This window comes from Ornithodoros turicata, chromosome 2, assembly GCF_037126465.1.
Source record: "Ornithodoros turicata isolate Travis chromosome 2, ASM3712646v1, whole genome shotgun sequence".
Classification (NCBI taxonomy): Eukaryota; Metazoa; Arthropoda; class Arachnida; order Ixodida; family Argasidae; genus Ornithodoros; species Ornithodoros turicata.
In genome coordinates this window covers 38730394-38752967 of record NC_088202.1, presented here as the reverse complement: position 1 = coordinate 38752967, position 22574 = coordinate 38730394, and the positions used below count along the sequence as shown (strand labels likewise).

Genomic DNA, 22574 nt, shown 5'->3' with positions numbered 1-22574 from the left:
CAACAACTATGCAACGTGGCAACATGTTCACTTATTCGAAATAGCTGCAAAGTCCTAATTTACTGACCTTTAAACTGAGTCAGCTTTGTAAACATCTGCCTCACTCTTTTTACGTGAAGTTTTTGTGTTGTATCCTTGCTAATGTGATGCAGCCTTATGTCAATGTACTTCTCTGCTACGCACTTTACGAGATGGACATAATGATTGTCTAAAGGACTTTGATCGAACATGTGATCACGGAGCAAGGGAAAAACGCTCCAGTCGAGGAATTTGTGGAGCACTTCGGAAGTCATTGTTGCAAGGATGTTCTTGGCCGTGAGTCTATTTTCTGCACTGGCAATCCGGACAACTTGTTCTGATTTCTGTGCAATTTTGATTACACTTTCAGATGGATAGAGCAGCCCTCCTCTGCTCTTTCGATATATAAGAGCATATGTTGGCTCTTCAGAAGGTGATGCAGTTAGTGCATTTATGCACGTTTCACACAGCAGGGACGTCTGAAGTTTGCGCACAACAAATCCTGCTATGTATGTAACTATCATTCCCCCGCATTCTGAAATGTGCCCAGGATCAGGACAGTAATTGTGGTCGTCATCAAAACCCAAGTTTTCTTCACAGCTTGGCAGCAGTTGCCTTCGATCGCTTGTCCCGTTCAAGACCTCTTCAGAAATGTGCGGCTCTTGCACTGCTCACATGGAGTATCGCAATGTGCTCCTGTGGCAAGCAGTTGCCAGTGGTGATGTCTCTGACTTCGTTTTGCACAATCAGTCGCTTGAATGCTGCGGCGAACTGTTGGGCACTAGGGTTGTCGTTGCACCGTCCATGGGATCTGATAGCACCAAAGAAAAGTTCGAGATGATCTTGGCTCACCTTATGAGATGGTATGTACATCAGGACCTTTTTCTTCAAAACCAGTTCATCATAGAGAATAAGTAGGCTTTTCATTGCAATTTTGAAGCCCAAGAATCCAGTCTTCCGATTGGTCTTCAGTAGTGGGATGCCATTTGGATGTTCTCTCAGGCTGGACAGGTAAGTGTCTGCAATGTTGAACAGGGACTGAACGGAAGAGATGTTAGCTGAACACAGTGGCTTTTTCCAGTGCTTCTGATACATACTTCTTGAGTTTAGGACGTCAAAAATATTATTAATGATTCGGAGAAACTGTTCTGTGTCTTGACTTTCTTCCATAGATCCCTTGTGTGCGACATTCTGCAATGGCATCCGCAACAGACATAGTTAGAACTTGAGCTGCCAAACTGACTTTCATTGGTTGTCTTCGCCAATCGATATATGAGCTGCGGAGACGGTTAGCAAGGTGCAGTCCCTCTTTCTGTTGCAGACTGTGCAGCTTTTCGATGAAATTCCACTTTATAGCATTCCCGTCTGGACTCATTACGATCTTCTTGTCACACAGCGCATTTCTCACGAGCTTCAGCATATGACAAGGATCCATGGAAACGACAACAACTTCACCTGTTTCAGGGTGCTGGAAACTTGTCTTCAAATTTTTGGGGTCACTGAAGTTGCACCCAAGCTGTCTAAACATTGCGAAGTTTGACGGTGCCCCATCACAAGTTAAGGAGACAACAGTCGCTCCCACTTCATGGGCAAGGACAAGACTGCGTTGTACTAGGTCAGCCCTTTGTTCACCGCCAAGTCCATCAACAAGAAAATAGCCCAACGGGACCTTCCACCTTCCATTAATAGCCACTGCTATTATCACGAATGCTGCCTTAGCCATTGGCAAGCAATCGCCATCTGTTCCAGTGCCCATGTCAACATAGCCTTGGAATTGTTTGCCGTCCCATTGGAGCTGCTGTCTGATTGAAATTTCATCCACCATGAGACTGCATAATGTTGGAAAGCCTGACTTGCTGTTTTCTGTTGCTTTCATTTTCAATGCATTCAGAGCTTCTTTTGAGAACCCTGGCCTGCCATCAACTGATTGGTACCATTTGCTCAGTGTTTTTGGATGAGGCAGGCAGGTGTCGAATACACTCCGTACATAGTTATAGGCCCGAGGTGAATAAAAATGTAAAGTCAATGCAAATGCTCGCAGCTGAGGTGAGTACTGTGTGGGGAGGGGATTTCCTGTGCGTTTTGCAACCTGTCATTTCAATAATTCTTGATTTGTAGCACCAAGGCTCTCCAAAACTGCAACATTCTCCTCAAGCAGGATCTTCTGTCTTGTTAAATCCTTAATCACACCTTTCAGCCCCGCATTTCTTTTCTTTAAACGTCGATTTGCCTGTTGAAGTCTCTTTATCTGTTTGCTGCTTTTGGTATGTAGGGACGTATACCACTTGACCCGTTCTCTTAAGAAGGCTTTCTCTGGAGTATCAGCTGTGGATTTTGCCTAAAACAGATCCATATACAACATAAATTTTTGTGATGTACATTTTTCCATTTTCTGACGTGGTATGTCCTTGTTAGAATCTTGTGAGGATGGGAAGGTTTTATCCTACAGCACACTTTGCCATCTGTGCACAGGACCCGTAAACTGACTCAAACCGGCATATATGTGGTGCATGTATACATGGTGTCTACTAAACCCCTCCTTACTGTTTTCTATCCTTTTAATAGAACTGTCAGGTCTACTTGAAACGACCACGAGTGGGAATGAAATTTAGTTTCTCGTAAATGTTATATCCTTGTCTCCGAAATGATGTTGGGCCATGCCTCATGAATATGTATACACACCAGTATGGGTCTGTAAATGCCTGCTTCTGGTACTGCTTTTTGGTCTTAATTTAATTCAGCCAGATCACATACTCACAATGCTTTCTAGTCCCCACAGTACTCCAGTTTACGAACTACAGATACATGAATCACAAATCCGTTTACAGGGCTTGCGCAAACCACATTGTTGTACCTGATGTCGTCACAGGAATAATTGGGACGTTTCCTATCATTTATTCGTTGAGAACGTGTCGTGTCGTCTTTTTTCTGTTCAGTGTCTCAGGTGTTATCGTCGTTTTTACATTGTGCCAGCTCCCCTGCACTTCGTTTCTTTTCAGTGTTCAGACCTCTTGCAGGTCATGACAAATATTGATGAAGGGAGACTGTTCTTGCAGTCCTGACCGTTTTCAGAGTAATATTTTTTCCCCAATAATTAGAAACACTTCACAGATAAACTACTGCACATATTACTACCATTCTCCCCAACAATTCCAGGTTCAGGAGGTTGCTCATCCTGGTATAGTATAGCTGATATGTGCCTTCAGACTACTGTTACAGGCTTATAGTTATATAAAGAAAATGGGGTTCACATTTAGCCTGCAGTACGCCATCTATAATATTTTAGACAACAATTATACTAGAGAACTTTCTATTCTACTGCAAACTTACCCCCTGTTGTAATTTGCTGTCAGGATTCCTATTTAGAACGATAGCTAATTTACATAAGAACAGAAGGGACATGTAAATATAACTATTTTGCTGTCATGATTCCTATTTAGAACAATAGCTAATTTGCATATGAACAGAAGGGACATGTAAATATAACTATTTTGCTAAAAAACATGTTCATCTTCTGTAAGGTGCATAATCTCAGGGTAAATAGTCACACATGCTTGATTTCAGAAAAATTCATTTGTTTATTGATTCACATAGAGGAGTACATTGTGCAGAACAGAGTCAGTAGATGTTAGTAAAATCATCATTGAATCATCAGTCATAAGTGTTTAGTATACATTTTATTTCGAGCAATGAGGTTAAAATGCATGCACATTCTGCCATGTGAGAAGAGAATCAGTATGGATAGATTTAAATGCAGATGCGGCTATATGCACCTGGTCTGCAACCTAAAATTACACACCATGCAAGACAGAAGGATCCGGGGCTTTTGCCGAACGATGAATGACTGCGTAATGCTAGCAGCTGTGTGTCTGCAGCACCTACACACGGGACAGAGCTTACCCATAACTTTTGCGCACTTGTAGAAGGGCCAGGGAGGGAAGTAAATCTTTCCTCTTCAACCTAAATAGGTAAAAACATTTAGAATATCATTCTTTGTGTCACAAGTGTTTGCATTGGAATGCTGTTTCCTTTTGGAGCCCTGTTATGCCAACATGCTTGCAAAAAACTGACAGCTAGGGGCTGTGAACATAGAATTCACCATTCATACCTGACTTGCGTGGTTTCCAGAACCAGGGGATGAGTCTTCCTCGAGTGCAGATCCACTTGTGCCCTAGAGTTACCATTTGCTCAAATAAATTGTAATGTGTAAAATTTGCATGAAATTTGCATGTGGTGCCCTTTCAGAAAGCCACATGTACTCTGAGAACACTACTTGGGACCCCATTACGACAGCACTCAACAGTAAACTTCAAATGTGGGAGCGTAAGGGCTACTATATTCTGTCGTTTCCAAGGGCACTTACGTCACATTACATGAAAGAGCATATATGCACAACTAGGTCATCATGGCATAGGGAGATGATGATACCCCAAGTGAAGTTAAGGGGAGCTCTACACTGTTTTCCTTTGTCAGAGCAGAAGTACTATGTACCTCTCGTGGTCCTTCAGCTTCCTCAGTGTCCACACTGACAAGAGGGTCCCACAGGAGTTCAGAAACATGCTACATTTTCATAAAAACATTTACGTAAAATTTCACCAATCCAAGCTAAATGTTGTCTGGCATTATACCTGTTCCTTTTCCTCCATGTATTCTTGTGATAGCACGGGGGATTCCTGCAACAGGAGCATGACATGATGTAGAATTTACTTCATTTATTTTGAGTATATAGGCAAAACATCAAGCTCTACAACTGTTAACTTGTATGTCAGAGGCAGTGAACAAAGGAGAACCCAGATAAGCACAAAAACCTTGGCACTAATATTTTATTCTGCGCTTTATGGCCTGCTTGGTGGGGTGCGCGGTGCATATAAATAGCTGCAATGCGTCTCTACACTGACTTAGCTTAAGTCACTGCATCTGGTCTGCAACAGGTCTCATTAGCAGTTGTGGAAATATTTAACACGCTGTGGAAACAATTACTTAAGGCAAATTTCTTTTACCTGTTGAACTTGCTCCACAGAGGGTGCACCTCCCATCACAGAACTAGAACTCTCCTATAAAGTGTGGAGAAGAAAGTCAGCCTGCATATTGCCTAATGGATGTAAATGAAGGTTTACATATTTCATTTCTGCTGAGCAAGTGCAATAGAATACCTTGGTAAACTGAACACGAAATTAAATTGACAGCCTATTGAGTAGCACATAAGCTGGATAATATATTACCGCCTGCATGTCAACCAGAGAGTCACAGGGAATTGGTGACGTGCCCTAGAATGTGAGGAATGCAGATACATAAGGCACATAAGTTCACTCCTCTCCAAAAGCTGCTGTATGTATTCATTTCACCTTTTGTGTCACGAGGTTCATCAGTGATGGTGGAGCCACTACCTGCAAAATTAATTCAGCATAGCAGCTAAAATTTCTTTAGAGCATGTAACTCAATACATTAAAAAAAATTTCAGGACGTGTTTGTGCACTAAGCTTGCACCTTAATGTATAATATGAAGCATAGTCTGTTAGGAAGATGAAATATACATTCTTGTGGCAGAAGATCAGGAACACAACTTTTTTTTTTGTTACTGGATTGTCACTTTAACCAAGTGTATACCTATGTACCTAGTATCTACACTCATATACCCCCACATGTGGTATATTAATTTATAATTGTGTTACCTGGCTCATTTGGGACACCAGCTCAACAGGGAGGTGTTCCGTGGAAGGACTGCAACTATCCTGTGAAAAGCACTATGTTAGCTTGCATAAAAAAGTAAGCGCTTGACTCAGTGCTCTATGCGTTCCTTGCCATGTGCCCAACTGTCATCGCTGTATTCATTTTGGGGATAACGAGTTAGCCAGCTATGAATACGCATGACTTGAACTACAAAACAAGTCTAGGAGAAACTATAAAAAGTGATGCATTACCACTTCCATTTCCATAGTGGTGAGAGGGTCCCACAGCAGCTCAAAGCTAGTCTAGAATTTGAAAACACCTATGAGCCCACAAGATGCACTATTCAGATTACTATGCAATTGCATCACTAGGGGCCTGCCGTACACACTGGGTGATGTGACGGAAGGGGGTGATGTGCTGGAGCAGTATTACACTTTCTGTACAGTAACATATATTTTTATGTATTGCAGACCATGCTACTGTGTACAGTGTATCACATATGGAAAAAGATTCATTATGGGAGAGGGGGGTGACATGCAGCCTATAGTGATGCCGCTGCTGCTATTGTACCTCTATGGCTCGCCCCTGTGTTTGCAGTGGTGCTGCGAATGATGTAGAAGCAACCTGAAAAATTAAAGTCCACATGAATGAGGCCTTACACGTCCTACAGCTTCAATGTGCATAAGTCCACGGTGGCGTAGTTGCACGTCACAGCTCCTCATACCTCTTCTACAGGGGGCACTTGTGAAATGTGTGACAGGGTGCTGTCTTCAGTAGGGATGTCCTGTGGAGCATATGGAACCAGTTATTCCAACAGTTATCATATGATAAACATGGGTCTTTCTCATTCGGTTTCTAGCTATAAGCTGTTATGTGAAAAACAAGCATACAGGGTGTCCCAGAACTATGTCATTGTATTCTAATTAAAAAACTACGCCACCTAGAATCATGAGGTCAACGGCATTCGTTCTTATGTGCATGTCATGTATCCTATAAGTTTTATTATGTAAATTTTTGTGAAGGTTAACTCTGAAATTTGCCAAGTAAAGGACACTTTTTTACCCTGAAGTGCGTGCTGAATTTACTCTAATTCATGATAATTGACAGTGACAATCAAGATCTATTCTATCGGAAAAAATAGCCGAACATCACTCTTCTCGGGGTGCTTGAGCATAACGCACGAGGGCTTTTTCAGCGCAGTCGCTGTTCGACGAAAGGAGGTTGGAAACCCAGCCCACAGAGTGATAGTAGAAAAAGTGACAGCTCCTGAAATTGGAAGAGGGAAGGCATGCATGGTCCCCAGCCGAAGCCGGACACGATAAGCTATGTCTGTGTTATCTCTCTCTGCCATGCCGACGTGGGCTGGGTTTCCAACCTCCTTTTGTCTGATTGACAAAGATTTTGGTGAAAATTTCGTCGCACGCTATCCTGTGCGAGCTCCGTAGAGCATGATTTTTGGCTATTTCTTCCAATGCAATAGCTCCTTAATATTCCTGTCAATTTTCATGAATTTGAGTAAATTCAGTACTCTCTTCACATTGGTGGGGTAAGTGATCTTTACTTGGCAAATTTCAGAGTTCAGATCCCAAAACTTTACATAGTTAAGCTTAGGACACATGATATGCACAGCAGGAGGTGGCAAGAACCCAGTAAGAACAAATGCTGCTGGCCGCATGATTCTAGGTGGCTTAGATTTTTTTAATTAAAATTCAATGACACGTTTTCTGGGACATCCTGTATCTTCTTGCTGCTGTACACTACAATACAAGATAAGCATAACTATCTCACCATTGTGCCTTCCACTGTAGCTTCAGCCCCACTTGTGGTTCCAGCATGCTAAAGAAAATAGAGGACATCTGTTAGTTTGAAATATTTCCTGAAGTATCCAGAGCGCTGTACCTTGCGAAAATAGAGATCAATGATTTTCTTTTTTTTCTTCCTGTACCACTGAGCGTAAAGTACGATATATTTATATCACGTGCGACATGCAACCAGCGTGATAACTAACAAGCAGTCAAGCTAAACTACCCATTTGACGATGAAAGCATTAAAAGTATCACGTGCGCGCTCTGCGTCGTTTATGTCGTCCTACGTCATGTTGTGGGAAAAATTTGGGAACTGCACATGGACGAAGTCGGACGAGAGACTGCGTTTGGACGAAGTCGCTTGGTGAAAGTGCTTCGAGCAAACTCGGCTCCACTCTGGCGGCACCCAGTTCACGTCTTTCCCCAAGGCCTCGATCCATTTTGCTCTTAGCTGTGGGTTTTTTGGAAACCTACACAGTGACGAAAGCAATAATCAGCCGTAACTTAAAGTCCAGCATTTCTGACTAACAACTTTCAGTTTCCTTGCATATGAATTGATCATATACAGGGTGTCCCAGAAAACGTGTCATTGAATTATAATAAAAAAACTATGCCACCTAGAATCATGCGGTCAACGGCATTTGTTCTTATTAGGTTTTTGCCACCTTGTAAAGTTAATGTCATGTGCCCCAAGTTTAATTATGCAAATATTTGCGAACTGAACTCAGAAATTTGCCAAGGGAAGGTCACTTTTTTACCCCACCAATATGAAGAGCGTGCCGAATTCACTCCAATTCATGATAATTGACAGTGATATTCACGAGCTATCCCATCGGAAAAAATAGCTGAATATTATGCTTTTCGGAGCACCGGACCATAACGCGCGATGTCTTTTTGAGCGCAATCGCTCGCAGTGCGACGAAAGGAGGTTCCGAGGCCAGCCCAAAGAGTGATAGTAGAAAAAGTAACAGTTCTTAAAATTGGGAGAGGGAAAGCATTATCCCAGCGAAAGTCGGACGTGATAAGCCATGCCTGCGTTATCTCTTTTTGCGATGCCGGGGTGGGCTGGGTTTCCAACCTCCTTTCGTCGGACTGACAAAGATTGCGCTGAAAAATTCATCGTGCGCTATTCTGTGTGACCTCCGTAGAGCATGATGTTCGGCTATTTTTTCCGATGGGGTAGCTCCTGAATATCCCTGTCAATTATCATTAACTTGAGTAAATTAGACACGCTCTTCACATTGGTGGGGTAAAAAAGTGACATTTACTAGGCAAATTTCCGAGTTCAGTTCGCAAAAATTTACATAATTAAACTTACGTTACACGACATTCACATGAGGAGGTGGCAAAAACCCAGTAAGAACAAATGCCGTTGACCGCATGACTCTAGGTGGTGTAGTTTTTTTATTATAATTCAATGACACGTTTTCTGGGACACCCTGTATACTCACGAATGGAATGAAACTCCAGGCTCTTTGCGAAGAGAGCGCGATCTGCAGCGTTGCACGCAGCAGGTCGGCATCTCCTACACGCTGAAGAATGTAAACGAAGTTTCAAGTGCAACTGCAGCAAACACACGCAATTCAAGATCCTTGAAACGCACGATCGCAAACCAAAACTCGCACTCACAGCTCCTCTGACAGCTGCGGAGAGCTGGGAGAGGAGGATTGTTTGTCCCAGTTGCTTCTCCTCACCCAAACTTCCGGAATCGCGCAAAATGACGTCACACTCCCTCCTTATTTTCCTTCCTCCATGGGTAAATTAGATGGTGCTTCCTGCCCTTCAGCTCCGCCGACCGTATAAAAATCTGAACGTCTTTGCATTTGTGTAGTGAGGTCCTCCGTCACGCATTTTGTTCCTGAACCCGTGCACGAGCTCTGTTAGCACAAAGGTAAGCGGCGTGTTTCGGACGCTTAATCCTCAACTCCCAAGCGAACCAAGAGGTGTTCTAGTGACCCGATATTTATCCATAGTTCTCTGAAGTGCCTTCATGATGTGCCATCATCCAGTTTGCACTAGACGGACTTACTTTGTCGGACAATTAGATGAGAAGGTGCTACTGGATAAGTGACGTTCGTGATTTCTCATATGCATGTATCAGATTTTACCTGCTTCAAATTGTGTCACACATTATCTCCTTATAGTGTTGTCACTGTTGCTGTATGTACACTGGATATTTGTAGTATATCTGTTTTCATACCTGTTAGTGTGGATCAACTTTGGATCAGAAATTAATGAAGCAGAGTGGCGTTTTCATTGTTTTAGCTTCCTTTTTCATGCACCTTTCTTTCTGTTAAACGAGTTCGCATAGATAGTGTCTTCATTTGCAGCCAAACTGTCTCACATTCTTACAATAAATCTTCCAATTTATTGCTCATTGTCACTTCGAAATTTTCTCGGCATATTTCAGCCTTTTCAGCTTCCTCGTGCAACAGTTTACCTTGAATCAGTTGCTTCAACGAGATATGATGTAAGTTTTCAGTAAGGATACCCTATATACATGGGTGAACTTAGAAAAATAACCAACCTTTCCATTCTGAGGGCTTCCAAGAGCTATATTCTCTGAAGTCCTTTGGTGGTTTCGATAAAGAGCTTCGTGGCGTCATTATTCTTCTGCTAATTATGATTATTGTTTGTTTCTTGCAAACATACAAGGTGTTTGTTTTTATTCGCTACAACATTTTTATTAAAAACTAGTAGGGCAAAATAGATGCCATTTTTCAGTTGAGTTATATGGCCAGGCGAACATTCGCTCGAAGAAAATCATGCAGCTATATGATCACGAATTACCTAAAGTTCATTAGCTTTTTAATTATGGGACTTCTCGCAAAGGCGAAATAACAGAACGGGATCTATTCGGCGTCGAAAGTAATTTCATGTTGAAAAAAACACACAAACGCGCACGTGCGTTGAAATATCTGTCGCAGAATTTCGCTATGCAAATGAGCCGGAACATGAACTAAGCACGTTTCTGGCGCAGAAAGAGCGACACGCAACCGAAGTGGGAGGGCCACGTAATTTGGAGCGATGAAACTGATTGATGTAGGAGCTAATGGCCAGATAGACCGCTCTTCTACCCGGATAAGGCGAAGGTCGCATCGTTTCTGCGTTTACAAACTGCGTATTTCTTGTTTCGGCTCATTTGCATAGCGAAATTGAGCGATGAACATTTCAACACAGGTGCGCATTTAACACATATTTCCACATGGAATCAGGGTGTCGAACCGCAAAAAATACGGGTTCGGTTCGGGTTCGGGTTCGCGTTGTTTTGATTTCGTTCCGGTTCAGTTCCGGTTCGGCCACGCCAAAAATCGAACCGGTTCGCAAACCGGTTCGCAGCCCCGAACCGGTTCGCGAACCGGTTCAACGCTTCCGTTTTATATGTTCCATAAAACTGCTTTTATCAGGAAATGCGTGGCTAATAGCTTACTGCTGTTGTCTGCATTGACGTCTCTAGCGGTGAGGTAGCCCTTTACCGAGAGAAATGAGAAATGGATGAACACTTATTGCAACTAGAGTTCACGCTGTTGAAGCGGTGTAGTCCTGCTACTTTCTGTTCCCAAAATCTCTTTTTTCACACGCACAGTGCCAGCAAGATACACTTAAAGGAAGCCTAATAAGATGGACAGCGTAACATAGACGACAGTACTTGCCGGCACACTGCCTTCGCAGCGTGAATCGATCTGAAACCGTACTGAAGCATGTCGAAAATAAGCCTGCCAACCTTACTCTGTCCGAGCTCACAGCAGTGTACTAGTTAATCCACAACACAACGGCAATGTGTCACGACACAACTGCGCTACCAATAAACAGAACCACATTTACTTTTCAAACCACGACCAATCATACAGGCACCGTTCTGCGTACGCTCCTTCTCCACTTCTCATGTTTCTGACTTGTTTAATTTGTACTGCTCACGTGTAAAGGGAAATCTTGGGCGCTTATTTGATCACATATTCGTCCTGTAGAGCTATATAACTGGCCTACTCCATTCGTGTTTCATTCGTCCGCGTGGCACCTCGTCTCTGAAGAGTAGACGCCGCACCGCGTGCGTGGGGCGCTAGCCGCGACGCTCACAAGGACAACTGCGCTTCAACATGTTAAAAAGACGCTGAAAGTATACTTACTATACGTCGTCGTCTGACTGCTAGGTGAACATTTCTGAAATCCATAGGCGCGTGATGATGATACCAATGTGTCTTCGTTCGGGGATAGAGAGGAACTCTTATGCTGACTTCTTTTATGTCCGAACCGTTTTGTTGCGAACCGGTTACCGCTATTATTTTTTACGGTTCTGCTCCGGTTCGGGTTCAACAGTGTCATGAAAATTTCGGTTCGGGTTCGGGTTCGGTTCCGGCAAAAATAACGGTTCGGGTACGGTTTTCGGTTCGGGTTCGGGTTCGGTTCGACACCCTGCATGGAATGTCTTTCAACGAGGAACATATTCCTTTCCGTTTCCTCGCTTTTATGCGAAATCCCATAAGTAAAGAATTAATTAATCATTATTAGGTAGTTATTGATCGTGTAGTTACAGACTTTCTTCCGGAGAATGTTCACCTGTCCATATTACTCAACTGCAAAATCGGCGTCTATTTTGCTTTGCTAGTTTCTAACTACAATTTATGTGACGAATAAAAGTAAACACCTGCAGAATGCGTCTTTGGCTTCACACAGCCACGTACCTGTGGCAGTCCGTACAACGCCTAAAAGCGATAAAACCCCGGTGCAGGGGACACAAAGAGACAACACAGACGAAGCACTGACTGACAAACAACTTTAATGGCAGGGACACATCTTAAATATACCAACTGCACACCCGACCCCTAGTGGCACAAATTATCACAAAGTTATCAAAAAACTATCACGCAAACAAGGCACCAAGTAAACGCCCCCCCCCCCCGGAACAGAATTCGCGTTAGTTATCAATGAATTGCTAGATTGTATCCGTTACCAACACGGAAGGCACGCTAATGCAACTATCTCCAGCCTGTCCAGCCTGTACAGCCGTACAACGCCCAAGAACACCGTGTGCAAATTCAAAATATGGCATGTTTATTAGTGCAGCTGGTCCTTTATATTCGCAGACATTAGAGCTTGTCCTTTAATGACTGCTGAATCTCTCTCACTGCTGCTTCACCAGTCGATTCTCTTGGGGTGTTAATGGTGATAGGGTCCATGGCTGAGGCATAGTGCTCTCCTTCATGGTAGCACCAACTACATCCACAGTACCCGTGAAACCCGACTGTTTTGCATGGGGGACAGAGATATGGAGTCGACACAGCAGCATAGTCCAATAAATCTGCTTTGAACAATGCTTCCTGACTTCCATGACTTTCACGACTTCAATGTCACACCACTGAAAATATCCTTTGCATCGTCTACAGAAACGAGGAAGGTGTTCATGTCCAGCTTTCCTTTACCACAATCTGCCTCACAGTTTGCGGCAGCTCATTTATCATCACGTGAATTGACCAAGCTGATTTTTGCTGATTTAACTTCTGCTACTTGTGCCCCATCGGTATTAAATGTATAAGATAAGTTGTCAATTGATGACAGGACCTAACCGGGCTGGGATAATGCTTCATACTTTGCTCCGTCCAAGATGCCTTCAAATTTGTTTCTCTTAATTCTTTACAGTGACTGCCGGCAACCTCTTCTCTAGTGTTCGGTTTACACTGCATTGTTGCGCTTTATGAGGTGCTCCCTGGTAAAGAAGCAGGAGTGAAGGAGGCTGCGCCTTCAGCTACTGCTAAATGTTAATTACATCTTTTAGATTTTCTATTTCCCACTATCTGATGCATGACAGTATTACTAGCCAAACATTTCGCATCTGTGAATGCACAGTGTGACTGAGAATATTACACCCAAGCTGAAATATGTGCTGTGATAGAATACAATATGTAGTGCATTGATCCAGTAAATTAGCCAAATCCCATTGAGTCTAATTCATTTTTGCGGGAATTCATTTATACTCATTGGAAAGCTCTAGACATCTAATGTGACTATACCACAGGCGAATCGAAATGGAGAGCCATTCCAATGAGAAATATCCTGCTGGGGCTCATTGGTTCAATGAGACATGACGGGGACATTCAATGAGTTTGAAGCCACCACTTCTCATTACATCTCATTAACACTTTCTGTGACTTCTCATCATATCTCATTAACACTTGCTGTGATTTCTCATTACATCTCATTAACACATACTGTGATTTCTCATTAAGACTAATTGAATATGGCACCATTTTCAATGTAATATTTGTCCCAAATCATCTATTGGGAATGAGAATTTTCGCAGTCACTGAATGAGATTTGTGTACATGATATCCAATAGGTTCAATGAGATTTTCATAGGATTTTGAATGAGACGGTTTCCAGCAGGGTCAGATACCCGAGGGTACGGCTGTAGAATATGTACTACTGCGCCCATCTACAATGTTGCAAGCTCATTGGCCGAGACTGTGTGCACGCTCCGGTTGGTCGACAATGTTTTGAAATCGCATTTTGTACGCGCGCATGTGCGCGCAGCGTCCCGCCGGCCGTTTCAGCATTGTTTCGAAATAGCACGTCTCGGCCGGCACAGCGTCCTCTTGTGTTCCATGTTTCAGCCGTGTCAATCGACTACGAAGGAATGAGAATAAGGTGAGAGATTGACGTCATTCCACTCGAATCCGGGAGTTTGGGTGAGGAGAATGAACTGGGACAAACGATTCTCCTCTCTCAGCTCGCCGCAGCACGGTTTCGAACTTCGAATCGAGATCAAGGGCTGCAAGTTGACACACAGGTTCACAGAGGTAAGTTGGTGACACAATGGATGTTTCGGTGACAATAACTCCCTTCAGTGAAGCAGACTAAGTGCTAAATTCAAGTAAAGGGACCGTTGATCTCGATTCAAGTGTTAACCCTGCCGATCGTGCAGCTTAAACGTAGCTTAATTGAACCATAATCGTTTCTCCTCTAAGTTCACAGCGTGCAGCAACACTACTACGAAATTCATCGCTTCACTTGTCTGTCGCAAGGATCTCGTATCTATGCGGATCCACCAACAGGGTCTACGCGATCTAGGCTGGCAGCTGAACCGTTGCATTTTTGTCGCAGTTGTGGCGACGTCTCACCGCAGACTGATTGGCTCCGGTCACCTGGTCTATATGACGTGCTCTATATGTCGTCACTTCCACTACACTTTCGTGATTCGGAAACAAACTGCCGTGCTCCCTCCTTAGTTTTCCTTCCTCCTTGCAATCGACAGGACAGTTTGTAGAAATATGCAGAGTTCGAGGTAACACGTTACTGTAACTAAGTTCCTTTTTTTTTTTTTTTGGTAACTTGTAACTTAACTCGGTACTTTTGCGCCGTGGTTAACTTTCAGAGGAGCTCGTTCCTTTTTCAGGTAACTTTGCCAATGTAACTTAAAGGGACGGTCTCGTACACCCTGGCCCATCCACAAAGCGTACCATTCGATTCCTCATTGCTGAAAACGTAATACTGTGAATTCGCTCGCCCAGAATCGTCACGGTTATTAAATAAACGAATTATGTTGATAAGAACAGCGCCAGCACATTGCGATTTCTGTTGGCAACAGCGATATCCGCTACGATGGCAGACCGCTTATTGGATGAACAAATCGTCTGCTCTCGCGCCTTTTTGCAGCGGTGAGAGCAGACGACTTCCAAGAGGTGCTCGAGGATCACGGCGACGGCAATAAATTTGCTGCATGTGGTGTGGTCAAACAAAAGACGCGTATTGTAAAATGTGGCCGAACAACAATGTCAATACGTCTCGCATCTTCATTTCGAGCGGCAGTTTACGCGGATGACTCCACCTAATAAAGGCAGTTGACGCTTATTTACTAACTTGTCTCGTATCGTTCGGTATTTTGAGCACTTCTAGTTCGTCTTACCTGCGAAAAGAATATTCCGTATGGAAGTGGTGAAAACATAACCCGGGTGTATAACAACTCTTTTGTCGACGACAATGTGACGAAAGTGGATATAGAAAAGCACCTGTTGGGAGTCACACACTCGAAACATCTTCAACAAAAGGTCTGATTGTCACACGCGCGTGCGTGTACTCCGCACGTTTCGTTCACGATGCATATGAGGTAAGAGACGTTCTGCGGGCACGATATGTATGGGACGGCGCCGAACGCAGCTCGAACTAAAAGATGTCGGCCGTCACGCAGTCAACTGTTAGCGGCAATGGTGTCCAAAGAACTGGATACGCGCAGTATTGAAATGTAGGTATTACTTTGTTGATAATAGCCAAAAGTGATGTGCACAGAAATTGTCGGCACCGCACGAAACGGCAGTCCCGCGTACCTCGGTAGTATTGCGAGAAGGAAGTGCTTGATCCAGCAGGCTACATCAGTTTGTTTTGCATATAGCCCCTCTAAGGTATTATCCCTACCGGAGCAGTATATCGCCAAACTATGCTCAATAATGTTGTCTTGTACCCCTTCAGTAGCTGACACTAACTGATGAGAGTGGCACTCCTCCCTGTGCCAGAATCAACACCTATTAATGGGTCACAAATACAACAACTCCAATTCGCAGGCTTCACAGCTCTATTTAATTTTTCCCTGCACATTGCTGATGTGAGAAAAGTATTGCATAATATAAATATGTAAGTTATATCCACAAATCAGTGTTGTGATTATATGATGTTCAAGCAGCAAAAGACAAGACAACCTTGTTGACAGGACAAGACGACAGGTTGCTCAGAGCTTGCTGCTTGAACATCATTACCGACCATTACCAACAACCCAATTTTAACAAAATTGGTCAGTGCTGTGGACGTACACTACAATAAGGGACAATAAAAGATGACTACATAAACACTCAACTTCCGCAACCTTTATATTCAACGTGCTGGACATGTTAGTCTGCAACCCCTGATATCAAATCAAAATGTGAGCCAGTATGGGCTCATGAACACACCGGTGTAACATGAGCAAAAATAAGACTGACGACATGTCGACAAGTTGCAAACCGCTGTTCCATCTTACAAATTTGTCATGCACGTCTAGGTATTTTTCATATTTTTTAAACATTTCCACATCTTTTATATTCAACGTGCTGGACATCTTAGTGTGCAACCCCTGACACAATCAAAATCTGAGCCAGTATGGGCTCATGAACACACCGGTGTAGCATGAGCAAAAATAAGACTGACAACATGTAAATATGTTGCAAAGCACTTTTCCATCTTACACATTTGTCATGGATGTCCAGGTATTTTTGATATTTTTGAAAGTTTTTAAACATTTCCACATCTTTTATATTCAACGTGCTGGACATCTTAGTGTGCAACCCCTGACACAATCAAAATCTGAGCCAGTATGGGCTCATGAACACACCGGTGTAGCATGAGCAAAAATAAGACTGACGACATGTCGACAAGTTGCAAACCGCTGTTCCATCTTACAAATTTGTCATGCACGTCTAGGTATTTTTCATATTTTTGAAAGTTTTTAAACATTTCCACATCTTTTATATTCAACGTGCTGGACATCTTAGTGTGCAACCCCTGACACAATCAAAATCTGAGCCTGTACGGGCTCATGAACACACCGGTGTAGCATGAGCAAAAATAAGACTAACGACATGCAAACATGTTGCAAACCGCTTTTCCATCTTACAAATTTGTCATGGACGTCCAGGTATTTTTGATATTTTTGAAAGTTGTTAGACATTTCCACATCTTTTATATTCAACGTGCTGGACATCTTAGTGTGCAACCCCTGACACAATCAAAATCTGAGCCAGTAATGGCTCATGAACACACCGGTGTAGCATGAGCAAAAATAAGACTGACGACATGTCGACAAGTTGCAAACCGCTGTTCCATCTTACAAATTTGTCATGCACGTCTAGGTTTTTTCATATTTTTTAAACATTTCCACATCTTTTATATTCAACGTGCTGGACATCTTAGTGTGCAAACCCTGACACAATCAAAATCTGAGCCAGTATGGGCTCATGAACACACTGGTGTAACATGAGCAACAATAAGCCAGACGACATGTAAACATGTTGCAAACCGCTGTTCCATCTTACAAATTTGTCATGAACGTCTAGGTATTTTTCATATTTTTGAAAGTTTTTAAACATATCCAAATCTTTTATATTCAACGTGCTGGACATCTTAGTGTGCAGCCCCTGACACAATCAAAATCTGAGCCAGTATGGGCTCATGAACACACCGCCATAACATTAGCAAAAATACGGCTGTTCCATCTTGCACATTCGTAATGCACGTCTAGGTATTTTTGATATGAAATATTATAATCATCAATGATGATAAGGGCTTATTCGATGCAGAAGCATGGTCTTTGATGCAGATATGTTGGATGGTCCTGAAAAGGGGCTTTTTTTTTCATAGGCCAGGGGTAATTGAAGACGTTGACGTAGATCAGCTTATCCTTGATTTTGTTATTTGCTCCAGGTGTAATGACATGAATGGAAAGCCTTCACTTATCACGTTGACAACCTCCTGCCGCTTGCGGGAATGGATAGAGAGAGCAGCTTTCTTCAGCAGTCTATCCAAGTTCTGGTACATATATGACTAAATGCCCAAATCTGAAATTTTGCATAACGTACCATGAAACACACATTTTTATATGCAAATAAAAAGCTGCGCAACAAAAACAAACCTTACAACACCTTTCAGGAGAATACAACACCATGTGTACGTGACGGATCGAAACAGGTTCCGGATTGTGTGCACAACAAATGCTGCTATTGGCGAGCAGTGACTACACACACACCTGCAATGTTTGTACAATTTAGAATGGTGTCGCGATCATGCGGAACATATATACGCAAAAAAGTGCGCTTTTATGGATGAGTCTTACCCGTCAATCGATTCCGGATCATCCACTACTTTCACTGGCAACCACGTTGTTGTGGCAAAGGGTCAGTAGCTAAAGGTTCATCGACGTCCCCGGTTCTTCAATCGATCGGCGCCGATGAGCTCATCTTCACCGCTTACTGACAGGGACCCGTCACTATCGCTAAATTTGCTATCAGACATTACGACGTCGCGCGTGACAACTTCCAAGCGCAAAGCACATACACCTCCGACTGTATTCGCTTCGGTCGCCCAATGGGCGACCTGCCACCATAAATACCATAACCACGTCACATGTGACGTTGCATGAGAGGGAGTTGAATCCAGCTGCGACTTCCGTCGTCTGCTGTCGCGCCATATTCCTTCAAATTTCTCGAAAACCACTTCGTTGTTCTGGTTGAAACTTCGCGACTGTGTTTCTGTAGCACTCTTGGATATAATTTCAGCTAAGTTTCGGAATCGCTCGATCTGTACGAGACCGTCCCTTTAAGTTGTTCCAAGTTACTTTTAATTCGCTTTTCCCCACTCACGTCCACATATTTTCTTGGTTTCTCTCCGGTTCCTTCATGGCATGTTTTTGTCATAAAACGTGATATTCAATCAATGACAGTATTTTGTTCAGGAAATAAGAACCGCTGCCATTGAAATGAAGCTGAAGCATTGTACGCCCACAGGGAGTAAGATGCATAGCGTTCGAATAGATCTCTACCAGAGAAACGTCATCATGACGTTGGCAGACAGACTGAAACGGATACAATTTGGGAGGAGAGGGCTGGGTTCCACGAACGGTGCACGCTGCCTCCCATTGAAAGAAAAGTAGGACCCAAGGACGCGTCCCTTTCAGGGACCATCGTAATCCCCTCAAGACTGTGGCTTTCGGGCGCGACCTTGTTCACCTCTAGCTCCGAGCGTAGTTCAACTCTACCAAATTTGTGGAGCTGTCGAACACTGTGACGCCATTTGTTTACAAACAGGGAGAGGTCTAATGTTGGACATAAACGAAAACGATATAAACGTGTTGCACTTCTCCGCAGGCAACTCAAGGTCTAACTCAACTGCTCACGCGCGCTGCACCTGCGTAATGCTATTTTGTGTCCGAAGTGGGAAGTCCAAAGTGGAGCTCACTGAATTGTTTTCAGATTCGTTCGCTTCGCGCCGATCGCTGGGGAATAATTCTCCGTCTGCGCTGCTGATTCATGACGGGATTACTTCTCTTCGGGCTATTCTGGCACTGTTCGTTCGCGCTTTCTGGCGTGATCCACGGGGTGGTCTGGCCGCTCCTGATCGTGAGAGTGGGGACTGGGCTTAAATTTGTTTGCTGATGTTTGGTGTTCCTTGGCTGATCTTTCACTGGGGATGGATCCGTTCGGCACCCAACGAGTAAAGTATCTCATTGCGCGGTCTTAATTAGGTAGGGGCCCTGGCGCGTCCGTTCAGAAGTGGACGCAACCGTTGCCGTGCTCGTTGTGAAGGGCTTCGTGTTGGCTAATCTCAGGCTGAAGTTCGAGGTTGGTGTATGTTCATTGACGTGTGCTATCTTCTGTAAGCTGCCGGGCTCTCAAGGACGCGTTTGCGCCGGAGGGCGGACTGAATTTTCGTGCACATGTTTGGAAGGCAGGGTGGTCGTGCAGGCTGTGAACTGTGAACACTAGTAGGCATATGTCGATTTTCGGTGTTACTAGGCATCATATGTGGCTCGTCCATATTCCTGGGTACTGTGTGATACAATACTGGTATACTATACGTCAAGGGCGTGAAAGCAAGTGTAGCTGAGTCGATGAAAGCTCAATGTGCACGTGGGAACGCAAAACTAAACTGTTCTCCGCAGGTCCGCTTTTTATTTCGTGTTTCTTCATTTCTTTTGAGTGCCGTGCTGATTGCGAGAACGTTATAATAAGCAGGGATAACCGCAGCAACACGATGACTGCTGGAACCGCGCCTCTCCTCTCTTGACTCTTTCTTTATAATAAATGTGAGGTCACCGGTCACAGACTTGATGACGCCATCGCGTCACGTGGTGTCGTGACGTCACTGAATCACTGAACGAATCACTAAAACGAACTGAATTAAATGAATCGATTCACTAACAAGAGTCATTTTGCCCATCACTGATGCACCCACCAGATAACATCACGCCTGCTCTGTTTACAAGTGTTCGGACCTCCTAGAACGAAGAGGTCAGGTTCCCCCTCAAGTCATTCGATCCCATTTTTATTTTTATCTCACCGTCTCTGGTAGACGCGAGGTTCTCTACCTCTGCCGCAGCATACACCGATGGTGCATCGCGAAATGGCAACGCCGCCTCGGCATTCGTCATCCCATCCGAAGGCGTAGTGGAAGGACGTCGCCTTTCGCATCAAACCTAATCCACAGCTGCGGAACTCTATGCCATACTTTCCTTTCTGCAGCACAGCGTTGATTTTACCCAGCGAGAATGGGTCGTGTTCACTGACTCTACATCTGTGCTGAAAGCAATTGAAAATTCTGGCATCCGAGGCTCATCCGCATCATTGGTGATGCATGTGTTATAGGCTTACAACCTTGTCAACGAAGCAGGGCACAGGCTGGTTCTCCAATGGGTGTCGAAGGGAATGAACAAGCCGACAGCATGGGTCCCATACAGAAATATGTGGAAATGTCTGATCGCCCGGACAATAGCGAGGCACTCTTTCTCAATGGTTGAGTACGCCCCTCTCGGTCTAATAACTTTCTACTGGCATACCCTACTGGGCGAAGATCATCGGAACCTCGTTGAAGTAGAACCGCTCCTAAGCCTGTGTCAGATGCGTCTGTTCGAAGAATGAACGGCTTCGTGAAATCGGGCAACTGCAAAATGGGTGCCTCAGCAAGATGCGCTTTGAGCGTACAGAACGACCGTTCCTGCTCTTCTCCCCATTTTACGTGGGTTTTCTCTCGTTTCTTGGTCAGGTCTGACAGTGGCGCAGCAATTGACGAATAGTTAGGGATGAATTGTCGATAGTAGCCAGTCAGTCCTAAAAACGACCGAACCTGTGTCTTCGTCTTCAGCCTCGGTGCATTCTTGATTTTTTCCGATGTAGCTGAGATGGGGCTCTGTTTCCCGTGACCAATCCTGTGTCCCAAGAATGACAACTCCGTGAACCCAATTTCGCACTTTGCTGGCCGTACCGTTAGCCCTGCTTCTCTTATCTTCCTGAAAACTTCGTTCATCTGAACGTGTTCTTCCCACGTATCAGTGGCGATGAGTACGTCATCGTAGTAATGTTGCACATTGGGGATTCCCTGCAGCACTTCTCGCATGAGTTTTGCAAATACCGCTGGTGCTGTCTTCAAACCGAACGGCATGTACCTGAACTGATGCAGGCCACTTGGCGGTTTTTGGTTTTGACTCCTTATTCTGACCTCATCAGAATGATTAAGAAAACTGACTCGTCAGATAGATAAACCTCGTGGAGAGGTGAAAAAACGTTCCTGTATTTCACCTTGAGTTACATGTTCAGACAGACGAGAGCGAGAGCTCAACAGTTGGTCTACATAAGACACAAGAGAGAGAAGAAAGGTCACGTGGTACAGAGATCCAAAGCGTTGTACTCAAACCAAATGATATCAGTCGAAGTATACACGGAGGGGCAGATTGGAGGGAACCATAACATGCCACCCATCTCGAAGCGGGATCCCCGGTGTTGATACAATTCGAAGAACCCCTGTCTGACTCCACAGGCCATAACCACAACAAGTGTCGGGTTTAACTCGGTTGCGTTACAGCGGTCTGGCTGGACGAGGTGGGTGGCTTCGGTGTGTTTGTGGTTCGCTCCGTTTTCTTTTCTTTCCGTTTGTGTACAACGCTTTGGATCTCTGTACCACGTGACCTTTCTTCTCTCTCTTGTGTCTTATGTAGACCAACTGTTGAGCTCTCGCTCTCGTCTGTCTGAACATGTAACTCAATGTGAAATACAGGAACGTTTTTTCACCTCTCCACGAGGTTTATCTATCTGACGAGTCAGTTTTCTTAATCATTCTGATGAGGTCAGAATAGTGAAAAAACGCCTTCCAAGGATTGTTGGATATACGCTTGCTGATGGACGTCTACCATGCGGACATATGCGTCAGCACCAGCCTCAAGCCACACCGTCCTTGGATGAGACTTCACGCTTGACACTGTCGCCGGAAGACCGTGCGCCGTCTCGAAGCAGCGTCGGATACACCGTATCTCGCCTACAAGCAACAACGGCAGATATAGGATACATCGAGAAG

General features: G+C 44.1%; 1 protein-coding gene and 1 long non-coding RNA gene across 2 annotated transcripts in view; one reads left to right on the top strand and one right to left on the bottom strand.

Annotated features, from left to right (window-relative positions):
- The first annotated feature begins 694 nt into the window (after positions 1-694).
- LOC135383374 (uncharacterized) lies at positions 695-1699 on the top strand. The gene is made up of 3 exons (XR_010419836.1): positions 695-881; positions 959-1029; positions 1483-1699. It is a non-coding gene; the product is annotated as an uncharacterized LOC135383374 (long non-coding RNA).
- Positions 1700-4266: 2567 nt separating this feature from the next.
- LOC135383373 (uncharacterized) overlaps positions 4267-22574 on the bottom strand; it is a 113131-nt gene continuing 94823 nt past the window's right edge. The window contains exons 3-13 of the mRNA XM_064612856.1: positions 7781-7963; positions 7477-7524; positions 6413-6472; positions 6259-6312; positions 5940-5990; positions 5691-5750; positions 5364-5405; positions 5241-5285; positions 5019-5072; positions 4647-4691; positions 4267-4578 (exon numbers count right to left, since the gene is read on the bottom strand). Of these exons, the coding sequence (XP_064468926.1) occupies positions 4414-4578; positions 4647-4691; positions 5019-5072; positions 5241-5285; positions 5364-5405; positions 5691-5750; positions 5940-5990; positions 6259-6312; positions 6413-6472; positions 7477-7524; positions 7781-7963 (807 nt within the window). The 3' untranslated portion in view covers positions 4267-4413. The remainder of the gene's footprint in view (positions 4579-4646; positions 4692-5018; positions 5073-5240; positions 5286-5363; positions 5406-5690; positions 5751-5939; positions 5991-6258; positions 6313-6412; positions 6473-7476; positions 7525-7780; positions 7964-22574) is intronic.